General features: G+C 40.1%; 2 protein-coding genes across 3 annotated transcripts; both read left to right on the top strand.

The window, feature by feature from the left end:
- The first annotated feature begins 349 nt into the window (after positions 1 to 349).
- On the top strand, positions 350 to 26825 carry LOC103511223 (tudor domain-containing protein 1-like). 2 transcript variants are annotated; one of them, XM_026825059.1, is made up of 8 exons: positions 351 to 504; positions 2214 to 2390; positions 2861 to 3138; positions 4313 to 4466; positions 23767 to 23835; positions 24679 to 24898; positions 25448 to 25575; positions 25995 to 26825. In XM_026825059.1, exons 1-8 carry the CDS (start codon positions 398 to 400, stop codon positions 26194 to 26196), a joined length of 1335 nt encoding a protein of 444 aa, XP_026680860.1. In that variant the 5' UTR covers positions 351 to 397; the 3' UTR covers positions 26197 to 26825. The 2 variants fall into 2 exon arrangements, with proteins under 2 accessions (XP_008474164.2, XP_026680860.1); XM_008475942.2 differs by lacking the exon at positions 2214 to 2390 and having other exon boundaries at positions 350 to 504.
- LOC103511218 lies at positions 14673 to 20751 on the top strand. The gene is made up of 6 exons (XM_008475937.3): positions 14673 to 16114; positions 16599 to 16962; positions 17614 to 17792; positions 18247 to 18336; positions 18876 to 19015; positions 20461 to 20751. The coding sequence occupies exons 1-6, from the start codon at positions 15185 to 15187 to the stop codon at positions 20603 to 20605; spliced, it is 1848 nt and encodes a 615-aa protein (XP_008474159.2). The 5' UTR covers positions 14673 to 15184; the 3' UTR covers positions 20606 to 20751.

The following is a 26825-nucleotide window of genomic DNA, read 5'->3' as shown; positions in this document are numbered from 1 at the left end:
TAGGACTGTTTACCCTTACACCTAAGCATCAAGGTTGGCTTTTTGTGTATGATTGACCGAGTAGTCCACTGAACAGGGATATTTTTAGGACTGTTTACCCTTACACCTAAGCATCAAGGTTGGCTTTTTGTGTATGATTGACCGAGTAGTCCACTGAACAGAGATATTGTTCAATTCAATTCAATTCAATTTTTATTGTATTGTTAATACACATTATACAAATACAATTTACAAATAATGACACAATTTACAATAAACGATGACGAAAAACAGGTATAACTAGAGAGTAGAGACTATGTTTACATTTGTTATAACTCACTCACTCTTTACACACCCCGAGCTGTGGAGAGAGCCTAACTTTGCCGTTCTGATTTCAGGTGAACCGTTCTATTACACGATGAAGAACAAGAGCAAGTCCTCCCTATTACCAACTCCCAGCACGAACAATACTCTGAGCGCCAACAAAAGCGAAACAGAAGTCCGATGTCCTGAGTACTACAACAGGTACGTTTCATTGACCGTAGTCCAGGTAGGTACCCTCAAAAGAGCCAATATTATTTTCTCTGGCTTCACAGGGCTGATTTTGTCTCAGTTTTACGTCCTTCAGCGAGACCCATAAGCCGGGTGTATTTTATTCTATAAGACGTTAGGGATAAAGTAGAATTCTTGGTATACGTAGGCTAAACAAGATGAATAAGCCCACCCCACCCCTATTTTTTTTAAAAAAAAAAAGTCATAACCATTTTGCAGGGCCAGTTGAAAAAGACCTAAATTCTTGTCATATTTACAAGAACATGGTATGAAATAGTCGACAATAGTTGCTCCTATCATTAATTAAGAACAAGAAAAAGGAAAAATGTCTCTAAGCCCTCCCGAAAAAAAGTTTGTGAATGACCCCGCACAAGCCTAGTACATAATCGGAATTTTATAAACACAACAGAAGTCCGATGTCCTGAGTACTACAACAGGTACGTTTCATTGATCGTAGTCCAGGTAGGTACCCTCAAAAGAGCCAATATTATTGTCTCTAGCTTCACAGGGCTGATTTTGTCTCAGTTTTACGTCCTCCAGCGGGACCCATAAGCCGGGTGTATTTTATTCTATAAGACGTCAGGGATAAAGTAGAATTCTTGGTATACGTAGGCTAAACAAGATGAATAAGCCCATCCCACCCCTGATTTTAAAAAAAAAGTCATAACCATTTTATTTTCTCAACTCCAGAGAACACATCCGATATTCGTCTTCCTCCCATTTTTTCCTACTTCCAATCATTCCTCCTCTTCCCAATTCGTTATACCGAGCTTTTCTTTCTCCCTCCTTTTCTTCCTTTCCTCTGCCTTCATTATCTCTTTCTCCATCTCCTCTTCCTTCATTCTCTATTTCTCCCTCTCCTCTTCCTTCTTCCTCTATTTCTCCCTCTCCTCTTCCTTCTTCCTCTTTATCTCCGTTCGCACCTCCCTTTTCTCCTTCTCTTCGTTCATTTTCTTTTTCTTCTTCCGAATCTTTCCCTTCTATCCACTCCTTTTCTCGTCCTATTTCCCCGTCTTCTTCTCTTACTAGCTTTCCTTTCTCTTAATTTTCTACTTCTCCCTTCGCACCTCCCTTTCCTTCCTCTCTTCCTTCATCATCCTTTACTCCTTCCCATTTATCTCTCCCATCCCTTTCCCCGTCCATTTGTTGAGAAGACCGTTTTCCTGCATGTTTGTAAATTTTCTTCCTCCTTTTTGTCCATGGAATTTTCCTTTATTCCCCCGGGGATACCCATTTGTTGATTTGATCAAGAGACGGATTGCCCTTCCATGTTCTGGGGATTTTGGTCTACCCTCCTTCATTTGTATTGGTGGATTAGATGAAAATATGTCCAATATTTGTGTCCTGGGCTATACTGGACGAGAGAGATGAAGTTTTCATTTGAAATAGGGATGATAGTGGAAGAGACGAGTAATGTCCCACTTGTACATCTGTTATATTAAAAAAAAAAATCTCATCCTGGTGAAAGATGAACGAATAAAAAAGTCTGACGCTATCCACTCCTTTTCTCGTCCTATTTCCCCGTCTTCTTCTCTTACTAGCTTTCCTTTCTCTTCATTTTCTACTTCTCCCTTCGCACCTCCCTTTTCTTCCTCTCTTCCTTCATCATCCTTTACTCCTTCCCATTTATCTCTCCCATCCCTTTCCCCGTCTCCTCCTTTTACTCCCTTCTCCCATTTCAGTTTCTACGAGCGAAAACCCCTCCTCTCCACTCCTCCCCTTATTTCTCATCATTCCCATCAGAACAACGGACTGACGGGCGGAAGTTTGCCGCTCATTCAGAGATCCTCCTGGTCTCCCAAAGTGCAGCCCCAGGGCATTCTGGTGCCCATTCGAAACGTGACCGCCCGACCCAAGTGGTAAATGAGCTCTCAATATCTGTGTCCATAGAGAGTTACGTATAGGTACTCCTTTTTTGGTACATCAGGGATCAAGAAGAGACCGCCTTAACATAATAATACGTATAGGTACAGAGTGTTGGTTCGAAAAGTGTTCAAACCCCTGAATATTTTTTGAATGGCTAAAGATGAGAAGTTGAAATTTGGGGCAGTGTTTTATGAGGTGAAAATGCCGGAAAACCATGAAATTTTCTTTCATTATAGGCCGGATGGTGCTTCGAACTCTTAACGTTCGCGCGCCTCCCGGCACGCTTGATCTTTTAAAATACATCTTTTTTTTTTAGTAGTCGCCAAATTTCGGCCGGAGCCAGGGTCGGCTCAAGGGGGGGTTTAGCTTCAAATTCTTAAATGGGAACCCCCTGATTGTGATACATCAAAGGTTGGTTAAATTAAGTACTACTTATAACCTACTTACTTTATCTTTCTCGAAGGTCAAACGGGCGTATCGCGAACGATCTCAAGCACAAGTCGGACAACTCTCTTTCCTCCTCGTCCTGTAACTACAGCAATTTGAGACGGGGTCCTCGTTCTAACGTGTACTCCAACTCTATTCTGCCCCCCTACATGGAGGATAGCTATGCAGCTTCGGGGGATGCGTTTGTAGCAGGGGCCTATGACGAGAAGCTAGTGCCCATAGCCCAGACCAATGGACCTAACTCCCGCGGCGAGGGGATTTCCCTCAAGGAGCAACATTTTTGTGTGGCTGAACGTAAGTATAACAAGGTGTTTTTATTGTTATTTTTCAAGAGGATAGAGGGAATGTAAAGGAAATACGTTTGTAGCAGGGGCCTATGATGAGAAACTGGTGCCCATAGCCCAGACCAATGGACCCAACTCCCGTGGCGAGGGCATTTCCCTCAAGGAGCAACATTTTTGCGTGGCTGAACTGAACGTAAGTATTTTAATGCCTGTAACTACAGCAATTTGAGACGGGGTCCTCGTTCTAACGTGTACTCCAACTCTATTCTGCCCCCCTACATGGAGGATAGCTATGCCGCTTCGGGGGATGCGTTTGTAGCAGGGGCCTATGATGAGAAACTGGTGCCCATAGCCCAGACCAATGGACCTAACTCCCGCGGCGAGGGGATTTCCCTCAAGGAGCAACATTTTTGCGTGGCTGAACGTAAGTATTTTAATCAATGTGATTTCTCAATTTTTAGCCTGAAAATACCATGTGATTGAGAAATCACATTGATTGATCTCAGGTACCATAAGCTTTGTACGAAACAATATTTGTAGTATTTTATTTTAACAGACTAACGCATTTCCACATTGTACATCTTTATTGAGAAAGTAAAGGATTCCTCGTTGAACAAACCAAGTAGCTTCTACGTTTCAAATTGATTTTTCCCCCTAGTTGAATCAATGTGATTTCTCAATTTTTAGCCTTAAAATACCATGTGATTGAGAAATTACATTGATTGATCTCAGGTACCATAAGCTTTGTACAAAACAATTTATGTAGTATTTTATTTTAACAGACTAACGCATTTCCACATTGTACATCTATATTGTGGAAGTAAAGGATTCCTCGTTGAACAAACCAAGTAGCTTCTACGTTTCAACTTGATTTTTTTTCCCCTAGTTGGCTTAGGAGGTTAACTCGTCTACCTTGTAAGCGCTAGTTCGCGGGATCGATTTCCGCCCGTGCGAACTTTATTCTAAACTTAATGGCTGGCTCGTTCCGGAATGGCTGGCTTTCTTCGGTTTCAGGACGATTAGATCTCCGTTGTTACAGTCCCCTCTATCAAATCTCTAAAAAAATATATATATATCTTCTGTCTTTTTGTCATTTTTAATCTCAACACTTAATACCCATTGCTTATAAATTTCATTAAAACACGAGAACGATTTCACTGTATTTTCCCCTCCCTTTTTCTCAGATCTGGACAAGGTGCAAAGTGTTAAGTTGCCAGGTTCCGTACTGCTGGTTGAACCCGGACAGGAACGCAAGGCGCTTGTCTCATTCATTGAAACTCCGGGCAAATTCTACGTGAATATCATAGAGGAGAACACGGCGCACATGGAACAACTGGAGGAAGAATTGAGTTTGATAGAGGGAACTGTAAGTGCTGAGGTCTTATCGTCCCTGTTCCGAGAACGAATCTTATCTGTGATAAAGTTTGCCCCAGGTGGGAATTGAACTTGCAAACTAGCACTTATAAGGTAGACACGCTACCCTCCAAGTTAACTACTCTGGCAAATATAACACATCACATGCCTTCAGTCACACTCCATTTGTCAAGGGTCTAGGTTTACCTTGCCCTTGGGATCGATCAATCTATCAATCAATCAATCCATAATCGTTCCATCATGGGACGGGTCGATGTACGAAGCCTCTCCACCAATTTCGGTCATTGTGTCTTTTGTGCGCGCACTATTCCCAAGTCAACAATCTGGTGTCCCTCGTCACCATTGAGGAAGCAAGGTATGAATTTTACTTCAATCCGTTCTCAAGGTGTGTCCAAACATAGTAGACCGGCCGTCAATTTACGAGGAAAATCTATGTTGTGTAGGGAGTGTGGACACGTCAGTCGATGAATAGCCTGTCGATTATATGTGTTGACGCACCTTTAAACCCATCAAATAAACAAGACCCCGTTTAGACTGCTGGGGTAAAGGGACTCCTTAGCCTATTCGAGCAGTATAAACAAGACAAGGTATATTCCATTCTATTGAACTTCGAATAAGGTACAGGTACAGTGAAGCCTCTCTTAACGCACATCTCTACATAGTGGACACTTTTTGAGGGACGAGGTCATTTTCATCAGTTTCTTGTGGGAAAACCTCCAACTAACGGGGGACGTACAAGGATATTGACTGACAAAAGGTATGATATTCACTAAATTGAGTTTAAATGGGACTGACCTGATAGTTATTCCGGAATAAACTGACAAACCAAATGTGTAGGGGCTGGACAGCCCTAAAGGATGGGATAATCTACGAATGGGTGGATAACCAACTGATTATTACAGCAATAAATGGGATGACATGAATCCTCAATACTTAACCACCCTGTATAAATGACGTCATTTGGCGTCACATGTGCTCGGGTGTAGACGGAAAACTCAAGTGGAAACAAAGAAGAAGATGAGGAAGAAGAAGAAGGAGACGGAGCAGAAAAAAAGAGGAGAGAGCAATAAAAGGAAATGAAAGAAAAGGAGAAAGAAGAATGGGAGGGGAAGAAAAAAGTAGGAGAGGAAGAAGGAGGTGAGAAGAGAAAGAAAAGGGAGTAGGAGGAGGAGGAGGAGGAGGAGAGAACAATAAAAGGAAATGAAACAAGAATAGAAGGGAAAAGAGGGGTAAAAACGGAATGAGAGAGACGAAGAAGATGGGAAAGGAATGGGGGAAAGAAAGGGGAGAAATAGGAGAGAGGGAAAAATCAAGGTGTGTTCTCAAGGCCATCAGATTCAGAAGACTTTGAAGTACCATCAAAACCAGGTAAGAGCTGAGAAAATCTATTCAGTCTAATAAGTCATGTGATATGACTCGTTGGGTGGATGGGCGAACATAGACAGACAAAGAAAAGATCCAGTGAAATGAAAATGAAGAACAGATAATAGTCATCAGATTCAGAAGACTTTGAAGTACCATCAAAACCAGGTAAGAGCTGAGAAAATCTATTCAGTCTAACAAGTCATGTGATATGACTCGTTCGGTGGATGGGCGAACATAGACAGACAAAAGATCCAGTGAAATGAAAATGAAGAACAGATAATAGTCATAAAAAAAATTTGGACCGATTGCAATACTTTCTCATTACCTTGTATAGGTTCCCTATACGTAAGGGTAATAGAAAGTAAAAATCCTGCAGTGAGATAATTCATGTATCTATCTCTAATTTTAAACTGATTTCACTTTCAGTTGAAAACTTTGTTTTCATCTCCCTCAAAAGACCTGAAAGAATTGGAATCCTCTATTGACAAACTGGCCCAACTTTACTCAGATGTGGACACTCGTATCAATCAAGATTATCCTCAGCTCAAGTTCAACTTCTTCCCTGCAAACATGGATGTTTCTTACTCGGTCAAATATGCAGGTGGTACTTCTCCCAATGATCTGACTCTGTGCCATAATAGGAAATCCAAACTGAAAGAAATCAGGTCCAGTTTGAAGTAAGTAGTTCTGATACTTGGCACAAAAAAGTACATAAGCAAGTACATCATTTAACTAAGTAAAATCATCTCTTATCTCCATTCCTGGGTTTCAGGTGTGAAACATTGATCTTCTAAGATTCCTTATACATTAATATGTATAGGTGAACATGGGTTTTTTTTTAATATATAAGAATACTTTTCATTTATTTACATAAATAAATCATACATTCCAACAAATGACAGTAATGATAGGTATTAATAATGGAAATAAATGAGCTATTAAAAAAAAAAAAAAAAAAAAAATGTAAATAGGAGGAAGAAAAGCAAACAACTAATACTTATTTCTTTCAACAGGAGAAAAATTATCTCAAAGAAGCTGCACAAGAGTTCCTGTGTTGAAGAAAAAGACTGTGTGATTGCTGTGGACATGAAACGTATGGTTGTGCGTGGTGTGGTAATGGGATGTGTTCAAGGTGCGGTGGTCACAATACTTGACATTGATACTGGGGATTATAAGATGGCTACTCTGGATAATATCTATGAATTGGACGAAGAGGCTGTCAGTCTTTACGCTCTGTGTGTACGATGCTCTCTAGATGGGGTAAGTGGTTGAGGAAAGTTAAAGTTGAGACCTTCACACTAGGTCTCATTTCAATGTTCTGCTCTCTAGATGGGGTAAGTGGTTGAGGAAAGTTAAAGTTGAGACCTTCACACTAGGTCTCATTTCAATGTTCTATTATTATTATTATTATTATTATTACTTTAACCCATGAGAGCCAAGGCCTACTCTCTTTTTTGCTAATATCTCAGTCACTCCATGTTGGAGTAAATGATGATGATGTTGGAGTAAATTGGGGATTTGTCTATAAGTTAGAAATCAAAATTTCCTACTTACGAGTTTCTACCTTCTATTGTTCAGTTTGTCACTTGATAAATTCAAGAAGTTAATAATTGTAAATACACGGATGAGTCTTTTCAGGTAAATTTTTCAATGTATTTAAGACAGTGTGTTTTTACCTGTACTCGTGTGTTGGAAACTCTTTTGTGATTAATGTTCAAAATATGTCTTTTATGTATTAACTTTTATAAGCCACCTAGCCCTCTCTTGGGTCATTCTATTTTCTAGCCTCTAGCTAGAGGGAATAAAAAAAAGGCCATGCTGATAGCAGGGGGTGCAGCAGGTGTAACAGGGAAGAAAGAAATCGACGTCTATTTCACCAATGAAAACATGGCCTCGCCTAGTTCAGAAAGCTTGGTGGCCGAGCGTAGCAAGTCCAAGTGTGACTGTGGTACCAACTGTGCTAGTATTGTGTCCTGCTGTCCACCTGAGCTGCTGACAGCAAATCCTAAAGTGCCTCGTATTACTACTGTGATCCCTAGTCTGGCCCGTATACCCCATGGTAAGTCACTTGAAATAGTGGGCCCAGTAGGCACGAGTGTGTAGAGAAATCGACTTTTTAGTGTTGCTTTTTTTTTCCTTTTATACCCCATGGTAAGTCACTTGAAATAGTGGGCCCAGTAGGCACGAGTGTGTAGAGAAATCGACTTTTTAGTGTTGCTTTTTTTTTCTTTCTTAATGGGATTGCTAATTCTATCGCAATGTAATAGAATAGACAAATAGGTAAGTATAATAGTGGGCCCAGTAGGCACGAGTGTGTAGAGAAATCGACTTTTTAGTGTTGCTTTTTTTCTTACTTAATGGGATTGCTAAATCTATCGCAATGTAATAGAATAGACAAATAGGTAAGTACTTAAAATAGTGGGCCCAGTAGGCACGAGTGTGTAGAGAAATCGACTTTTTAGTGTTGCTTTTTTTCTTACTTAATGGGATTGCTAAATCTATTGCAATGTAATAGAATAGACAAATAGGTAAGTATTTCAGAGACGGCTAAGTATGACAACTTTTTTAGACAGGATAATGGAGCCAAGTGGATGAGTCTTTTCAGGTAAATTTTTCAATGTATTTAAGACAGTGTGTTTTTACCTGTACTCGTGTGTTGGAAACTCTTTTGTGATTATTGTTCAAAATATGTCCTTTATGTATTAACACCCCTTTACTCTCGCAGTCTAAACAAGGTCTTATATATTTGATTGGTAATAACATTACATTTTATGGAACAATAAACAAGACCTGTTTATGGGATTTATGGGATTGGGATAAACAGATAACATCAAATGACTTTCTTTGTTTTGCTCTCAAATTCTATCCGTTTTTTATTATTATTTTTTTTTTTTGTTTTAGGTTTGATATAGGGAACTGTAAAGGCCTTGTTGTCCCGAAATCGAAGAGAGAAGGAGGAAGACAGGATAGGAGAAAGCTAGCCGTTCCGAGAACGAACATTATCCGTTCAGGATAAAGTCCGCCCCGGGCGAGATTCGAACCCCGCGGCCTAGTGCTCAAGGCAGACGGAGAAAAATCCTAAAAATAGAAAATATTTTTTTTTTCCATACAATTTATAACCCCTTACGTTACTTATTTAACAATGATGATGTATTGTTCTCAGCTTGCACCAGTGAGTTCGGTGGGTTGGAGTGAGGCCGCGATAGAGATGTTCTCTCAGTTCTGTAACAAAACTCCGCACGAAGTGTTCTATCTGACATTCCAGCCTTCCAACAATAATGATACTTCCAGGTGAGATATTACTTAGAAAGCTGCGTCATCAATATGGTAAAATATGGGCTCCAAACACATTTTTCGGGCTTCTGGCGAAAATATGCGAAAGCTAAAGCTTTTTTTCCTTTCAAAGTAAAAATCACACCAGGAAGCTGTCGCAAATGAGCAAAGCTATTAGAGCATTTGTTATGGAAAACTTGATGAATGATAGAATTGTTAAGTATGAGAGAAATGAACGCAATAACAATGACATATATTTCACGCTCCTGCCGACGTGTTCGGTTCCGCGCTGCGCAGAAAACACGTCGCTAGGAAACCGTACCTTAAAGTCCGCCCCGGGCGAGATTCGAACCCCGCGGCCTAGCGCTCACAAGGCAGACGCGCTATGTAAACGGAGAAAAATCCCAAAAATAGAAAACACTTTTTTTTTTCATACAATTTATAACCCCTTACGTTACTTATTTAACAATGATGATGTATTGTTCTCAGCTTGCACCAGTGAGTTCGGTGGGTTGGAGTGAGGCCAATTTATAACCCCTTACGTTACTTATTTAACAATGATGATGTATTGTTCTCAGCTTGCACCAGTGAGTTCGGTGGGTTGGAGTGAGGCAGCGATAGAGATGTTCTCTCAGTTCTGTAACAAAACTCCGCACGAAGTGTTCTATCTGACATTCCAGCCTTCCAACAATAATGATACTTCCAGGTGAGATATTACTTAGAAAGCTGCGTCATCAATATGGTAAAATATGGGCTCCAAACACATTTTTCGGGCTTCTGGTGAAAATATGCGAAAGCTAAAGCTTTTTTTTTTCCCGAGGGCGAAAATATGTCCAAGGTAAAGATTTTTTTTCAAAGCTACGAGTAAAAGTAAAGAACTTGGTGAATAAACCATGCAACAGTAGTCGTTGTGTGTGCGTCTGTATGTGTGTGTTTTTCCCCCTCAACTTAATATGTCCAAGGTAAAGATTTTTTTTCAAAGCTACGAGTAAAAGTAAAGAACTTGGTGAATAAACCATGCAACAGTAGTCGTTGTGTGAGCGTCTGTATGTGTGTGTTTTTCCCCCTCAACTTGTGAGACGTTGCAATTGGCAACTTCCTAAAATTTAGATGACAGTAATAATTGTCTTCATGATAAGAAGTGTTTACATTTGGGAACATTTTCCCCTACTAGTCCCCATATTTTTTTAAATTTCTCCTAAAAAGTTGTCTACTGCTAGAATCTAACACGAGTTTGTTTCTGTCCTTCCAGTTCCTGGTCTGTGGTGATTCGTAACGAGGGAGGGGAATGTATCAACGATCTTCTGGTGTCTTCCGGGTTTGCCATCCACACCAAGGTCAATGGCCACGCTACCAACCCCACCCCTGTTCCTCCTACCCCAGCCCCCACCCCACCAGCCGACAGCAAAGATAAAGGTTTGGCCAAGACTGCGTTTAAGTGTGGAGAAAAATGATCCTGATATCCTTATCCTTCTACATGGGAATTCCTTGTCCTTTGTTCATTTTGGTGAAGAGACACCATGTTTTCCTGCATGTGAAATTTCCTTCTTCTTTGGTCTTCCTTGGTGGTCCCTTCTTTGGTGACTAGGATTTTCCATTTGTTGAGATGACCGTTTTCCTGCATGTTTGTAAATTTTCTTCCTCCTTTTGTCCATGGAATTTTCCTTTATTCCCCCGGGGATACCACTTCTTCTTTGGTCTTCCTTGGTGGTCCCTTCTTTGGTGACTAGGATTTTCCATTTGTTGAGAAGACCGTTTTCCTGCATGTTTGTAACTTTTCTTCCTCCTTTTTGTCCATGGAATTTTCCATTATTCCCCCAAAAAAAAAAAAAAAAAAAAAAAAAAAAAAAACAAGTCCGAGAGAATTTGAGCATGGTGGGAGTTAGAGCCAAGCCTTGGAGCTATGGTAATTAATCTAGCTGAAATTCAACAATATTGGTTGGTCCCTTGTGTGACGGTTGTTTAGGATTAGGACTGACCAAACGCTTGTTTTGATCCCTTGTTTAAGACTAACCAAAGGTAAGCAACAATGGGTTTGGTGGGAGATGACCTATAACAAAAGCAAAATTGGTATTATTTAATGGAATACTCTTAAAGTTAATAACTTGTCGAAAATACTAGGCATTTGCAAGTGCATGCCAAAAATGCTCCAGGATAGGAAAAGGGTTTTTGAGATCTATTTCAAAAATTTTCTCTCTTTTGTTCCTACTTGACCCACATGTTGACACCAGAGTTTCTCATTTGTTTTCAGGAACCTATCAGTTGATCAACAGGCTTCAGGACATGGTGCAAAATATAAAAGTGAAAAATTCACGAATTTCCGAAAATATTTCACCCGAAAAAGTAAAAAATTCGCCCCAAGTGAGCGCTTTACCGACTGGGGTTGATCATAATGGAGATCTAATTGATCTTGAAATTAATAATGAAGATCCTCTGATCAATATTCGATCTGAAGCTGAACCAGATACACCTGAACTCAGTATACATATTTTAGACCAAGAAAACATCTCTGAAAAATCGGAAGACGTCCCACATGCCTCGTCAGAAATTGGTTTCATTCCTGTATCCACCTCAACAGTACATGTGATGCCTTCTCCAGCATCAATAGTTCCTGTAACTACTGTAACCACTACTCCCATCAGTCGCCCAATCTCCCAAAACAGTCCCGTAAATAGGAGCACAAATATTCCTACCCTGCCTCCCGATGTTAGTTCAGACGTAAGAAATTTACTCGCCCAATCTCCCAAAACAGTCCCGTAAATAGGAGCACAAATATTCCTACCCTGCCTCCCGATGTTAGTTCAGACGTGAGAAATTTACTTGAGCAAACTGATTTGTTGCTATCCAGTCGAACATTTCTCCCGACATCTTCAGTTCCCAACACATCCAGGAATATTCCTGTAACATTCGTGCCTACTCCCATGTCTTCATCATTATTGCGTCCTATCTCTCGACCTTCATCTACCATGTCCCAGTGTGGTGCTGATATCCCCATTCCTGGTATGGAAGTTAAAGAGGAAGACATTAAAGGGGAACAATTCAGTAAACCAGTCGAAAGTGATCTAGGTCGCATGTCTAGAAACTCGAACGTTTCCTGTATGAGCTCAGAACAGTTGTCTCTAGTGGGGCAATTGCTGGATAGATATAATCGAGACATTGAGAACACAGCGCATGTGTTAAGAAAAGCACAATTCATGCAACTGGCAAACATACAACACCTGTCTGACAACGAGAGGAAACTTGCCGAGATAGGAAGTCGGTTATCATCTTCTGATGAGTACAAGAGTGGGAAGTCTTACGTGGGAAGTTCAAAATTGAACCGAAGCAACGACTGTAAAATATCGAGTGATGGAAAATTTGACCACAACACCTGTCTGACAACGAGAGGAAACTTGCCGAGATAGGAAGTCGGTTATCATCTTCTGATGAGTACAAGAGTGGGAAGTCTTACGTGAGAAGTTCAAAATTGAATCGAAGCAACGACTGTAAAATATCGAGTGATGGAAGATTTGACCACGCTGTGGAAATTCAGGAAAAGATTTGCAATACGGAGGTAAGAGATGCGTTTATAAATGAACCATCCACAAGCGAACCTTTGCTTCTAAACAACGAGAGTAAGCTATGTAACATGCAGAGAAATTTGAAATCGAATGACGGCCGAGATAACTGCCTTGTGACCCAAGTAGGAGAGCAGAATACTTTGTCTATAAAGAGCAGTGGACATATTGTGAATCAGTTGAAATTTCCGAGTCACCGAGACGTCAAAAATACAAAGTCGAATGACGGCCGAGATAACTGCCTTGTGACCCAAGTAGGAGAGCAGAATACTTTGTCTATAAAGAGCAGTGGACATATTGTGAATCGGTTGAAATTTCCGAGTCACCGAGACGTCAAAAATACAAATGATCAAAGTAATAACGAATTTAAGATGAGAAATACAGATCACAAAGCATATTTAGAACATGGGACAGGTATGGATCACAAAAACGTTGAATACGGTACACATATTGATTACGAAGTACAGTCGGACTATCAAAGAAGCACCACGAATGTGTTACTTGGAGATCGAAAAACAAGCAGTCTAGACAAAAGCCTGAATGAAAATCTTCTAGTGAGCAGTAGTGACTCTTCGTTAATGGGAAGCAAAGTCCCCCCAGTCAGTAAGAAATCCAAGTCGAGGAACGTCGTGAAAGCTAACTTCACAACCATCATATCCAGCCTGCAAACAGACGAGAGGGAAAAACAGAAAAGGATACAGGAGTACGTCGAAGCAACACTGCAACAAGCGAAGGAAAATGGAAGTCTAGATAATACTAAACATATTGATAGATCATTTGAAACCCAGGATAAAGTTTCTACAATGGAAGCAAAACCCAGTAACTTACTCAACTTTGAAGAAAATGAAAGACTTGCTCCTGAAAAGTTACCCCATGAAAATGAGCATCATGTGCCCGAAAGTAAAATAATCACCCAGGATAACAAAACAAATGTTCCTTCCGATGCGATAGCAAACAAATCCTCTCTTGATTCCAAAGTGAACGAAGAGAAACTTGTTGATCTTATCGTCAATGAAGAGATGTCTCCTGATACTAAAGAGATTTGTGTTCCTGATATGAATGACAATTGAAAATGAGCATCATGTGCCCGAAAGTAAAATAATCACCCAGGATAACAAAACAAATGTTCCTTCCGATGCGATAGCAAACAAATCCCCTCTTGATTCCAAGGTGAACGAAGAGAAACTTGTTGATCTTATCGTCAATGAAGAGGTGTCTCCTGATACTAAAGAGATTTGTGTTCCTGATATGAATGACAACGATTCTAATATCAACACTGGGAATTCTCGTGAGTCCAAAGTCACTGAGAGTACCTCCTTAGAGGCCAAACCTGACAAAGTGCGTCTGCAAGAGGTGAGCGTAAAGAAGAAGAAAAGCTCGAGAGGCAGACCTCGCAAATTCCATTCGAATCATCCAGGACCTAGTCTGAAGACTTTGGCACAGAACAAGAACATATTTGAATGTTTGACCAACTCTGCGGATGTGAGCTCTGAGGTAAGTTATCAATTAATTAGAACGATTAGAATTAACATATACCCTGCTTATACATCCAGGACCTAGTCTGAAGACTTTGGCACAGAACAAGAACATATTTGAATGTTTGACCAACTCTGCGGATGTGAGCTCTGAGGTAAGATATCAATTAATTAGAACGATTAGAATTAACATATACCCTGCTTATACTACCAAGATGAGACTGAAAAGTCCCTTTACTCCCGCAGCCTAAATAAGGCATGTTATTTATTTGATTACACGCTAAGCATCGCGGCCATGTGTGTAAATAATTTGGTGCAATATTTTTAAAATAAAATTACGTTGTTGTTGTTGTTTTTTTACAAATGGCCATTTTCTATAAAAATTACAATACAATGTAAAAAAAGAGTTGCTTATACTAAAAAAGAAAGTACAGATAGTACATCTTATCTTATCTCTAACTGGCGAAGCTGTGTTCCAAATCCCGGTAAGCCAGAATACATTTTAATAAACAGAAATGTATATTTTTTTTATTCTTAATAATTAATGCGAAATACTTTATACAAAGGAATATAAATAAATATATAAAATTTCTTTTCTTTTTTCCTTTAAATCTATATTATAATTTATATTATTACTAGCTGTTTACAAGTGTGTCATCCCGTGTTTTTTGCAACGGGAAAAATAATTTCGGGAATAAATAAATAATAATATTTTAGGTATAAAGAAATTAAATGAAAATTTAAAAATAAATAAGAGGGAAATTAAAAAATAATAATTTCAAAAGAAAAAAAATTGCGAGCGGTTTTTTTAAGCTTCCCAGGACTGTCGAGCAGCAAGGTCCCCACCCGAATACCCACCCAAAGTACCTAACTTTGTCAACACAGCATCGAAGTTCAAAAAGAGGAGGAGCTTAAGTTCGAATGCCAGGGGGAACTTTCCCCTACACTGCCTTGGCACTACACGTAGTAGAAAGCTTAAAGTTCATTGGTGTTTGAGTAGGGAAATTTCCCGATGAGAAATACAGATCACAAAGCATATTTAGAACATGGGACAGGTATGGATCACAAAAACGTTGAATACGGTACACATATTGATTACAAAGTACAGTCGGACTATCAAAGAAGCACCACGAATGTGTTACTCGGAGATCGAAAAACAAGCAGTCTGGACAAAAGCCTGAATGAAAATCTTCTAGTGAGCAGTAGTGACTCTTCGTTAATGGGAAGCAAAGTCCCCCCAGTCAGTAAGAAATCCAAGTCGAGGAACGTCGTGAAAGCTAACTTCACAACCATCATATCCAGCCTGCAAACAGACGAGAGGGAAAAACAGAAAAGGATACAGGAGTACGTCGAAGCAACACTGCAACAAGCGAAGGAAAATGGAAGTCTAGATAATACTAAACATATTGATAGATCATTTGAAACCCAGGATAAAGTTTCTACAATGGAAGCAAAACCCAGTAACTTACTCAACTTTGAAGAAAATGAAAGACTTGCTCCTGAAAAGTTACCCCATGAAAATGAGCATCATGTGCCCGAAAGTAAAATAATCACCCAGGATAACAAAACAAATGTTCCTTCCGATGCGATAGCAAACAAATCCCCTCTTGATTCCAAGGTGAACGAAGAGAAACTTGTTGATCTTATCGTCAATGAAGAGGTGTCTCCTGATACTAAAGAGATTTGTGTTCCTGATATGAATGACAACGATTCTAATATCAACACTGGGAATTCTCGTGAGTCCAAAGTCACTGAGAGTACCTCCTTAGAGGCCAAACCTGACAAAGTGCGTCTGCAAGAGGTGAGCGTAAAGAAGAAGAAAAGCTCGAGAGGCAGACCTCGCAAATTCCATTCGAATCATCCAGGACCTAGTCTGAAGACTTTGGCACAGAACAAGAACATATTTGAATGTTTGACCAACTCTGCGGATGTGAGCTCTGAGGTAAGATATCAATTAATTAGAACGATTAGAATTAACATATACCCTGCTTATACTACCAAGATGAGACTGAAAAGTCCCTTTACTCCCGCAGCCTAAATAAGGCATGTTATTTATTTGATTACACGCTAAGCATCGCGGCCATGTGTGTAAATAATTTGGTGCAATATTTTTAAAATAAAATTACGTTGTTGTTGTTGTTTTTTTACAAATGGCCATTTTCTATAAAAATTACAATACAATGTAAAAAAAGAGTTGCTTATACTAAAAAAGAAAGTACAGATAGTACATCTTATCTTATCTCTAACTGGCGAAGCTGTGTTCCAAATCCCGGTAAGCCAGAAATCTTTTCCGGTTATGGATACCTAGATGTGTAATATTTATGTAATAATTACCTCGATGTACAAAAACTGGGTTATAATACATCAACCTGGCTAAACTTGAGAACAATTAAAAAATGTATTTGCATATTTCTTTCCATTTTCAGGACACTTCAACTTCTGCACCGAAACCTCGAACCCGGATCTCTACACCCAATGCCACCCTGCCCGAAACCAGCAACATTCCAGATACCACCAGTGCAACCAATATAGTCCCCAATGGTCCATGTGAAACCAAATACAATACTGACAGTAGTGGACCCAGAAAGAAATGCAGAGATAGTTCTCCTAATAGAATCAAAGGCCCAAGTGCCTCTGGAGAAAGCGCAGAGAAAACTCAGAAGTGGTTTTGGAGGACCTTGAAGCAGGAAACTTTGCTCCAATCGAAAGCGTCGAAAACCATTCGAATCCGAGTCACACATATACCGGCCATCGGAGAGTTCTACTGTCAAACGTTGGGTGTGTTTCCAGGTAATTATTTCATTATAACCTATTTGTGTTTAGCCAAAAAAAGGAATGCCATATTTGAAGTGAACATCACAGCAGTACAAGTAATCACTTTACAATTGGGTGTGTGTTAAATTTTGTAAGAGGTTTTGATAGAGGGAACTGTAAAAGCTTAGGTCTTATTATCCCGAGATCCCAGCCTTATCTAGGATAAAGTTCGGCCCGGGCGGTAATCGAATCCTTAACCTTACAAGGCAGAGGCGCTATGAACAGTTCGTTGTGGCAGATATTCTGAACTTTCCGAGTTTACTCTGGGCCAGAAATTGGTCCCTTGACGAGAAAGAGCAGAAACTGTGTTAAATTTTGTAAGAGGTTTTGATAGAGGGAACTGTAAAAGCTTAGGTCTTATTATCCCGAGATCCCAGCCTTATCTAGGATAATGTTCGGCCTGGGCGGTAATCGAATCCTTAACCTTACAAGGCAGAGGCGCTATGAACAGTTTGTTGTGGCAGATATTCTGAACTTTCCGAGTTTACTCTGGGCCAGAAATTGGTCCCTTGACGAGAAAGAGCAGAAAGGAGTTTTCGTCAAATAACGTTAAGGAATTCAGTTAAGGAGAAGCTAATTTTAGTTGCAAAAATTCGCTAATGTCATTTCGAAATTTCTTGTCCACAGATTATGAACTGGGCTTCAAGAATTTGTTCTTCAAATGCAACTCGCCCCAAGTGTTCTCGGAGTTTCAGCCTGTAGCATTCATACGACCCGGCAAGCTGGTGATGACATGTGATCCGAAATCAAACAAGTGGTATCGTTCTGTGGTCCAGGCTAAAGTCGAAGGGCAAGACTTGTTCAAGGTAAACTACATATCTTGCTTTGATTTTTTTATTTTTATTATTATTATCATTTTGGCTAAAGTCGAAGGGCAAGACTTGTTCAAGGTAAACTACATATCTTGCTTTGATTTTTTTATTTTTATTATTATTATCATTTTTTTTCAAGAGATTTGATAGTAGACACTGTAACTGCTAAGGTCTGATTGTCCCGAAATCGAAAAGAGAAGGAAGACAGGATAGAAGGAAGCCAGCCGTTCCGAGAACGAACCTTATCCGTTAAGGATAAAATCCGTCCTGGGCGGGAATCGAACCCGCGGCCTAGCGCTTACAAGGCAGGCGCGCTGCCAACCAAGCTAACTAGGCTGGCCTTCTTGAATTGTTTCCAGGTTTTCTTTGTCGACTTTGGCACGGAGAACACAAGGCAGGCGCGCTGCCAACCAAGCTAACTAGGCTGGCCTTCTTGAATTGTTTCCAGGTTTTCTTTGTCGACTTTGGCACGGAGAATTATGTACCTAGCAGTGCTATCAGGGAAATCCAGCCTGACTCTATATCTATCCCTTACCAGGTGAGTGAAACTGCTCTAGCTAAGGTAACCCATTACCCATTATGAGTCCTTATGACAATATGGGTCAATTTTACTGGGCCGATTGACTTAAAAATTGGTAATTTGGTAAACTAGTGTATCATATCATGGAAGTCGTGGATGAAAAAAGGATAATATTCTATCAACAAGGATATTCTATCACCCATTATGAGTCCTTATGACAATATGGGTCAATTTTACTGGGCCGATTGACTTGAAAATTGGTAATTTGGTAAACTAGTGTATCATGGAAGTCGTGGATGAAAAAAGGATAATATTCTATCAACAAGGATATTCTATCGATTATTATAGGAAAAGGTCGGTGTGTTTTAATGTTCTTTAATTTATTTTATACTGTGGGTACCAGGTACTTATCTAATCGCTGACTTCGCTACCTCTCTTGTTTCTTTGTTTGAACGTCCAAAGCATAGAGCTTGTTTAGACTGCTGGGACAAAGGGATTTTTAGTCTCATTCGAGCAGGATAAACGAGGTATATTCTATTTTTTGTATTTTTTTTCAGGCTATTCACTGTCAGCTGCACAACATTGCTGTCTGTCCCAACCGGGACTTCATAGTGTCCCAAGATTACGTGAAATATTTACGCGTGTGGAGCTCCATGCTACAAATAGGCCAGACCTACCAGGCCAAGATCATGAGTGTGTAAGTACAGCCAGAGTTTATTTAGGCCAGGGGCCGCTAAGCGAGTTTACACTCGAACATTTCAGCCAATCAGATTTCTTAAACCGAGATTAAAATTTAAACGGAGTTTTTTACTTTCTTTTTTTTTTAAGAGGTTTGACAGAGGGAACTGTAACTGCTATGGTCTTAACGTCCCGAAATCGAAGAGAGAAGGAAGACAGGATAGGAGAAAGCCAGCTTCCGTAACTGTACTTTTTTAAGCGAATGCAAATATCAAGTTTTTTTTTAAAGAGGTTTGACAGAGGGAACTGTGACTGCTAGAGAAATCGAAGAGAGAAGGAAGACAGGATAGGAGAAAGCCAGCCGTTCCGAGAACGAACATTATCCCATCAGGATAAAAAAAAAAAACACATGTATTTTTTTGTTAAGAGGTTTGACAGAGGGAACTGTAACTGCTATGGTCTTATCGTCCCAAAATCAGAGAAGGAAGAGAGGGATAGGAGAAAGCCAGCCGTTCCGAGAACGAACATTATCCCATCAGGATAAAATCCGCCCCGGGCGGGAATCGAACCATTTTAAAGAGGTTTGACAGAGGGAACTGTAACTGCTATGGTCTTATCGTCCCGAAATCGAAGAGAGAAGGAAGCCAGGTGGAAGAAAGTTGACAGAGGGAACTGTAACTGCTATGGTCTTATCGTCCCGAAATCGAAGAGAGAAGGAAGACAGGATAGGAGAAAGCGATTATCGTCCCGAAATCGAAGAGAGAAGGAAGACAGGATAGGAGAAAGCCTGCCGACAGAGGGAACTGTAACTGCTATGGTCTTATCGTCCCGAAATCGAAGAGAGAAGGAAGACAGGATAGGAACACAGAGGGAACTGTAACTGCTATGGTCTTATCGTCCCGAAATCGAAGAGAGAAGGAAGACAGGATAGGAGAAAGCCAGGGGGAACTGTAACTGCTATGGTCTTATCGTCCCGAAATCGAAGAGAGAAGGAAGACAGGATAGGAGAAAGCCAGCCGTAGGTTTGACAGAGGGAACTGTAACTACTATAGTCTTATCGTCCCGAAATCGAAGAGAGAAGGAAGACAGGATAGGAGAAAGCCAGCCGTTTCGAGAACGAACATTATCCCATCAGGATAAAATCCGTCCCGGGCGGGAATCGAACCCGCGGCCTAGCGCTTACAAGGCAGACGCGCCACCCGAACATTATCCCATCAGGATAAAATCCGCCCCGGGCGGGAATCGAACCCGCGGCCTAGCGCTTACAAGGCAGACGCAGCAGGATAAAATCCGCCCCGGGCGGGAATCGAACCCGCGGCCTAGCGCTTACAAGGCAGACGCACTACCAACTAAAAATCCGCCCCGGGCGGGAATCGAACCCGCGGCCTAGCGCTTACAAGGCAGACGCACTACCAACTAAGCTAACTAGGCTGGCCTAACTAATCCTATCTGATGTTTGTTTAGGAAAAGCCTAGTTGAAGTTTCAATGGAGGACAGTGAAGGATTTGACCTGGGACAGTTACTCGCCCTGCAGTGTTGTACCCCATATGTTGAACTCAAATCTGACAACCTGCCTGGTGCTTGGTCCGAATTTATGACCCATCCTTGAACCTGTGAACCGTGAGTTGGTAGGCTTTTGTCTAGACCAGGGTTTCTTCGTAGAAGCTTAACCCATCCTTTAGGGCTGTCTAGCATCTACACCTAAGCCTCAGATTGGACTTTTTGTATATGGGGTTAAGCTGAACAGGGGTTCTTAATGTTCACAAAAGTCTGTCTCTTGTGTAAAGGTGTCACTGCTTCGACAACATATTCACCTCGTCGATCGACTATGTTTGGACACACCTTTAGGTATTTGCTCTGAGTCACTTGCGCAAGTCAGATTGTAAGAAGCACAACACACAAATAAAAGCAAAATAGTATCTGTTACATATGGAATACGTCACAATTCACAGAGGGACAACGCAAGTCAACTTGCTCAGGTATTTAATGCCCAGTGAACACTAAGCTTTAGAACAGGAAACACTTCAACTTACCTTCAATTGTGCAACCTGAGCCTCCAGTAGCTCGACGGATTTCTGTTCCGCCTGGAGGGAGTCGAACCCGATCTTCAGCTGCGACTTGAGCTTCTGAATCTCCTTGGTAGCCTCGGCGGTTTTGGCCTTCTCTTCTTCCAGCGAGCTGGTGAGGATTTTCACTTCTTCGGCCAAATCTTTGGAGTCGTAGGAAGACGTTGTGTTGCTTACATTGGAGGCGAGCTTTCTCACTTGCTCTTCTAGTTGGTCTCGCTCTAGTGTGAGACTTTCGATCTGAGCGTTCCATCGGGTCTCCTCTGTCTCCACGCGGGCTTGAAGCTTGTTCAGCATGCCCTCCTGGGAAAATAAACAACACGATATTAGTCAAGCTATACTGGACAGAAAAGTATGGTGTACAGATTGGTTATGTATGGTTTACACTTTACACAATAGTTGTGTATGGTTTATTCAATCCTTCCTTCTGTTTATTTTCTTCATCTATCTCTTAATTTTCTCCTTTCCCCAATTCAATCTTTGGTCTATCAAAACGTGCAATGTGCTAGACTTCTTAATTTTGGAAATATTAGTGAGTTAACTCGTGCTGTTAGGACAAGAACACAAAACTGTAGTGTTTACAAGACAAGTGCAGTTGTGCTAGGTTATTGTGTCTGGACAGTGGGACACTTGGACAGTAAAGGGCTAATAATAAAATTGTAAGAAGCACAACACACAAATAAAAGCAAAATAGTATCTGTTACATATGGAATACGTCACAATTCACAGAGGGACAAAAAAAAAGACTAGCATAAAAACTTGTGAAAAATCAAATGCATGCTTGTTAAAAAGGAAATTGACTTGCTTTTTTTTTTTTTTTTTTTTTTTTTTTTTTATGTATCTGATTATTTACCTACTACTACATTTATGACCTTTGTTTTCTCTCGCTCCAAATTCCCTTTCTACAAATGTGTAGTAGAATATTTGGTCTGTGATATTTTATGATTCCTTGGTCAATTCCAAGCATTAGTTGTAGAAGTTTTTAGTTCAAATTAAGACTGACTAGCTTAATTAGCTGTAGTTATGCTTGACATTGTTTAACGTCGGAGCCTTTGTTTTCTCTCGCTCCAAATTCCCTTTCTACAAATGTGTAGTAGAATATTTTGGTCTGTGATATTTTATGATTCCTTGGTCAATTCCAAGCATTAGTTGTAGAAGATTTTAGTTCAAACTAAGACTGACTAGCTTAATTAGCTGTAGTTATGCTTGACATTGTTTAACGTCGGATTTTTTTCAGGAACTTTGTTACATTACATAAGCCACTGGGTTATAACTTGATTAATTCAGTAAGCTGTGTCCATACATAGTCGAGGGTGGTCGATCGACGAGATGAATTTACGTTGTCGAGGCAGTGTGGACGATTTCAGTTGAGATCGATCGACGTGTCCATACATAGTCGAGGGTGGTCGATCGACGAGATGAATTTACGTTGTCGAGGCAGTGTGGACGATTTCAGTTGAGATCGATCGACCGTAGACTATGTGTGGACACAGCTTTAGGTTGAAACCCAACCCATTTTATTAATTTCTTTGTGATATTTAAAATCAAACAATCTTTTGATATATTTTTTGAAATAGCTATAGAAAAAAGTTAAAAGAGCTTATTTTTTATTTATTTAGTATTATGTTTGTATTATTGTTTTGTATCAGTTAAAGTAGGTACGGACCTATTCCCACCCCCAGATTTTACATGTTTTCATAATGCTACTGGTACCTATAAATTCCATCATGGAATCTCATCTCATTGTCCCTACCATCTCCTTAAATAAACTTGAGAAATAAAATTAAAATAACCAAACAAAATTTAATACATTTTAAAAAACAGAAATGTATATTTTTTTATAAATAAGGCATGTTATTTATTTGATTACACGCTAAGCATCGCGGCCATGTGTGTAAATAATTTGGTGCAATATTTTTAAAATAAAATTATGTTGTTGTTGTTGTTGTTGTTTTTTTACAAATATTCTAAGCAAGACTTTTCGAATTGAAGTATTCCAAACGGAAGCTACACAGAAAGGAAATGAACTACCCACTACAAAAAGAACCAACTTAAAAAATAGCATCAAAATCAGAAAGCCGTTCTTGGGGATTCTAGGGGATATTTTTTTAGAATTACTAGTAAGGATAATATGGAACTTAAAACTTGGAAACTTGGATCATTGAGGAAATTTTGCGCCTAAACTACTCTTGTCTAAATCTAATTGAAATAGGAAGCTGATGGTGTCTTTTGAAGAAGTCTCGAGGTAATGAGTGTCCTCACTCGGTGATGGAATTATCTTCCGAGGTCTCCCCTCCAGAGGAACCTTTCAGTTTTTTACGAAGCCAACCTGGAAAATGGACAAGAGGGGGAAAGCATATTAGATTTCAACGTCCTATTAGTGCCCGCAACCACTTCTGGGGTTTGTTGGTTCGCTTGTTTAGACTGCTGGGACAAAGGGATTTTTAGTCTCATTCGAGCAGGATAAACGAGGTATATTCTATTTTTTGTAGACACTAGACGCAGAATCACAAAGAGTAACAAGAAAGAAACATTTAAAATAGAACGCTTAGGAGGTTTACAACCACATGGGGTGAATCTAGAGAAACCTCTTTCGGTCTGAAAATCGGGGGGGTCTCTCTCTGAGGCAGTTTCAGGAACCAAACTGAGTTCCAATAAGGGGGAAAATAATGTCAACGTGGGTCTTGAATTTTGCTATAAAGATGGAAGAATTGTGCGCGCACTATTCCCAAGTCAACAATCTGGTGTCCCTCGTCACCATTGAGGAAGCAAGGTATGAATTTTACTTCAATTCGTTCTCAAGGTGTGTCCAAACATAGTAGACCGGCCGTCAATTTACGAGGAAAATCTATATTGTGTAGGGAGTGTGGACGTGTCAGTGGATGAATAGCCTGTCGATTATGTGTGGACGCACCTTTAAACCCATCAAATAAACATGACCCCGTTTAGACTGCTGGGGTGAAGGGACTTCTTAGCCTATTCGAGCAGGATAAACAAAGTATATTCTATTCTATTGAACTTCGAATAAGGTACAGTGAAACCTCTCTTAACGCACATCTCTAAATATGTGATTGAGGCTTGTGAAAATGACTGGAAATTTCGCTAAATCCCCTCCGGCAAGGTTTTCTTCCGACGAAGACGATCGTCTAATTGACTTGATAAGGAGAACCAAAAAGGCATATATATTTTGCAGAACTTCAAAGAAGTTCTCCTTATCAAGTTGACCCACAGAACTTATATATAATGACTGCTGAAACCCTCCAAGAGATCGTCTAATTGATTTTGTTATGCAACATAAAATTTTTATATGATTTGAAAGACCCAGAATTTGGTCAGCAATATCTCTTCTTCCTGGTCATCGTCCATGATTTCTTGTAGTCGCCATCAACTTTCTTTTCCTGCAAATGGCCTCCATTTCTCTGATTTTTGAGGGACGGGGTCATTTTCATCAGTTTCTTGTGGGAAAACCTCCAACTAACGGGGGACGTACAAGGATATTGACTGACAAAAGGATAGTTATTCCGGAATAAACTGACAAACCAAATTTAAAATCGTGCGTTTTAATCACGGAGTTTACTTCTATCGTACATTGAATCAATATTTTCAATGATTTCAGATATCACCTTGGTGAATTCGTAGCGGCCAAGTGGAAGAGTGATGGTAGATGGTATCGTGCCCGTGTGATTGATTGGAATGTGTGTGTGAAGAACTCGAAGATAGCCATCCTGTACGTAGACCATGGTAATTTGGATCTGGTACCACTGGACTATATTCAACCATTGGATCCTCACTTCACGCATTGTGCTACCATGGCACAGCCCTGTCATTTGGCAAATGTAAGTTACAAGTATCAACACCAAACGCTTGTTTTGATCCCTTGTTTAAGACTAACCAAAGGTAAGCAACAATGGGTTTGGTGGGAGATGACCTATAACAAAAGCAAATATGGTATATATTATTTAATGGAATACTCTTAAAGTTAATAACTTGTCGGAAATACTAGGTATTTGCAAGTGCATGCCAAAAATGCTCCAGGATAGGAAAAGGGTTTTTGAGATTTATTTCAAAAATTTTCTCTCTTTTATTCCTACTTGACCCACATGTTTTTTTTTTTTTGTTTTAGGTTTGATATAGGGAACTGTAAAGGCCTTGTTGTCCCGAAATCGAAGAGAGAAGGAGGAAGACAGGATAGGAGAAAGCTAGCCGTTCCGAGAACGAACATTATCCGTTCAGGATAAAGTCCGCCCCGGGCGAGATTCGAACCCCGCGGCCTAGTGCTCAAGGCAGACGGAGAAAAATCCTAAAAATAGAAAATATTTTTTTTTTCCATACAATTTATAACCCCTTACGTTACTTATTTAACAATGATGATGTATTGTTCTCAGCTTGCACCAGTGAGTTCGGTGGGTTGGAGTGAGGCCGCGATAGAGATGTTCTCTCAGTTCTGTAACAAAACTCCGCACGAAGTGTTCTATCTGACATTCCAGCCTTCCAACAATAATGATACTTCCAGGTGAGATATTACTTAGAAAGCTGCGTCATCAATATGGTAAAATATGGGCTCCAAACACATTTTTCGGGCTTCTGGCGAAAATATGCGAAAGCTAAAGCTTTTTTTCCTGAGGGCGAAAATATGTCCAAGGTAAAGATTTTTTTTCAAAGCTACGAGTAAAAGTAAAGAACTTGGTGAATAAACCATGCAACAGTAGTCGTTGTGTGAGCGTCTGTATGTGTGTGTTTTTCCCCCTCAACTTGTGAGACGTTGCAATTGGCAACTTCCTAAAATTTAGATGACAGTAATAATTGTCTTCATGATAAGAAGTGTTTACATTTGGGAACATTTTCCCCTACTAGTCCCCATATTTTTTTAAATTTCTCCTAAAAAGTTGTCTACTGCTAGAATCTAACACGAGTTTGTTTCTGTCCTTCCAGTTCCTGGTCTGTGGTGATTCGTAACGAGGGAGGGGAATGTATCAACGATCTTCTGGTGTCTTCCGGGTTTGCCATCCACACCAAGGTCAATGGCCACGCTACCAACCCCACCCCTGTTCCTCCTACCCCAGCCCCCACCCCACCAGCCGACAGCAAAGATAAAGGTTTGGCCAAGACTGCGTTTAAGTGTGGAGAAAAATGATCCTGATATCCTTATCCTTCTACATGGGAATTCCTTGTCCTTTGTTCATTTTGGTGAAGAGACACCATGTTTTCCTGCATGTGAAATTTCCTTCTTCTTTGGTCTTCCTTGGTGGTCCCTTCTTTGGTGACTAGGATTTTCCATTTGTTGAGAAGACCGTTTTCCTGCATGTTTGTAACTTTTCTTCCTCCTTTTTGTCCATGGAATTTTCCATTATTCCCCCGGGGATACCCATTTGTTGATTTGATCAAGAGACGGATTGCCCTTCCATGTTCTGGGGATTTTGGTCTACCCTCCTTCATTTGTATTGGTGGATTAGATGAAAATATGTCCAATATTTGTGTCCTGGGCTATACTGGACGAGAGAGATGAAGTTTTCATTTGAAATAGGTATGATAGTGGAAGAGACGAGTAATGTCCCACTTGTACATCTGTTATATTAAAAAAAAATCTCATCCTGGTGAAAGATGAACGAGTAAAAAAGTCTGACGTATTTAAAAGAATCAAATGAAATATTTAAAACAGGAACAAATGAAAAAGTCTGAGATATTTAAAACAGGAACAAATGAAAAAGCCTGAGATGTTTAAAACAGGGATAAATGAAAAAGCCTGAGATATTTAAAAGAGGA

Source organism: Diaphorina citri, unplaced genomic scaffold (genome assembly GCF_000475195.1).
Source record: "Diaphorina citri unplaced genomic scaffold, Diaci psyllid genome assembly version 1.1 scaffold689, whole genome shotgun sequence".
Lineage (NCBI taxonomy): Eukaryota > Metazoa > Arthropoda > Insecta > Hemiptera > Psyllidae > Diaphorina > Diaphorina citri.
The sequence above is the reverse complement of the archived record's forward strand: the minus strand, read 5'-3'. Positions and strand labels throughout refer to the sequence as shown.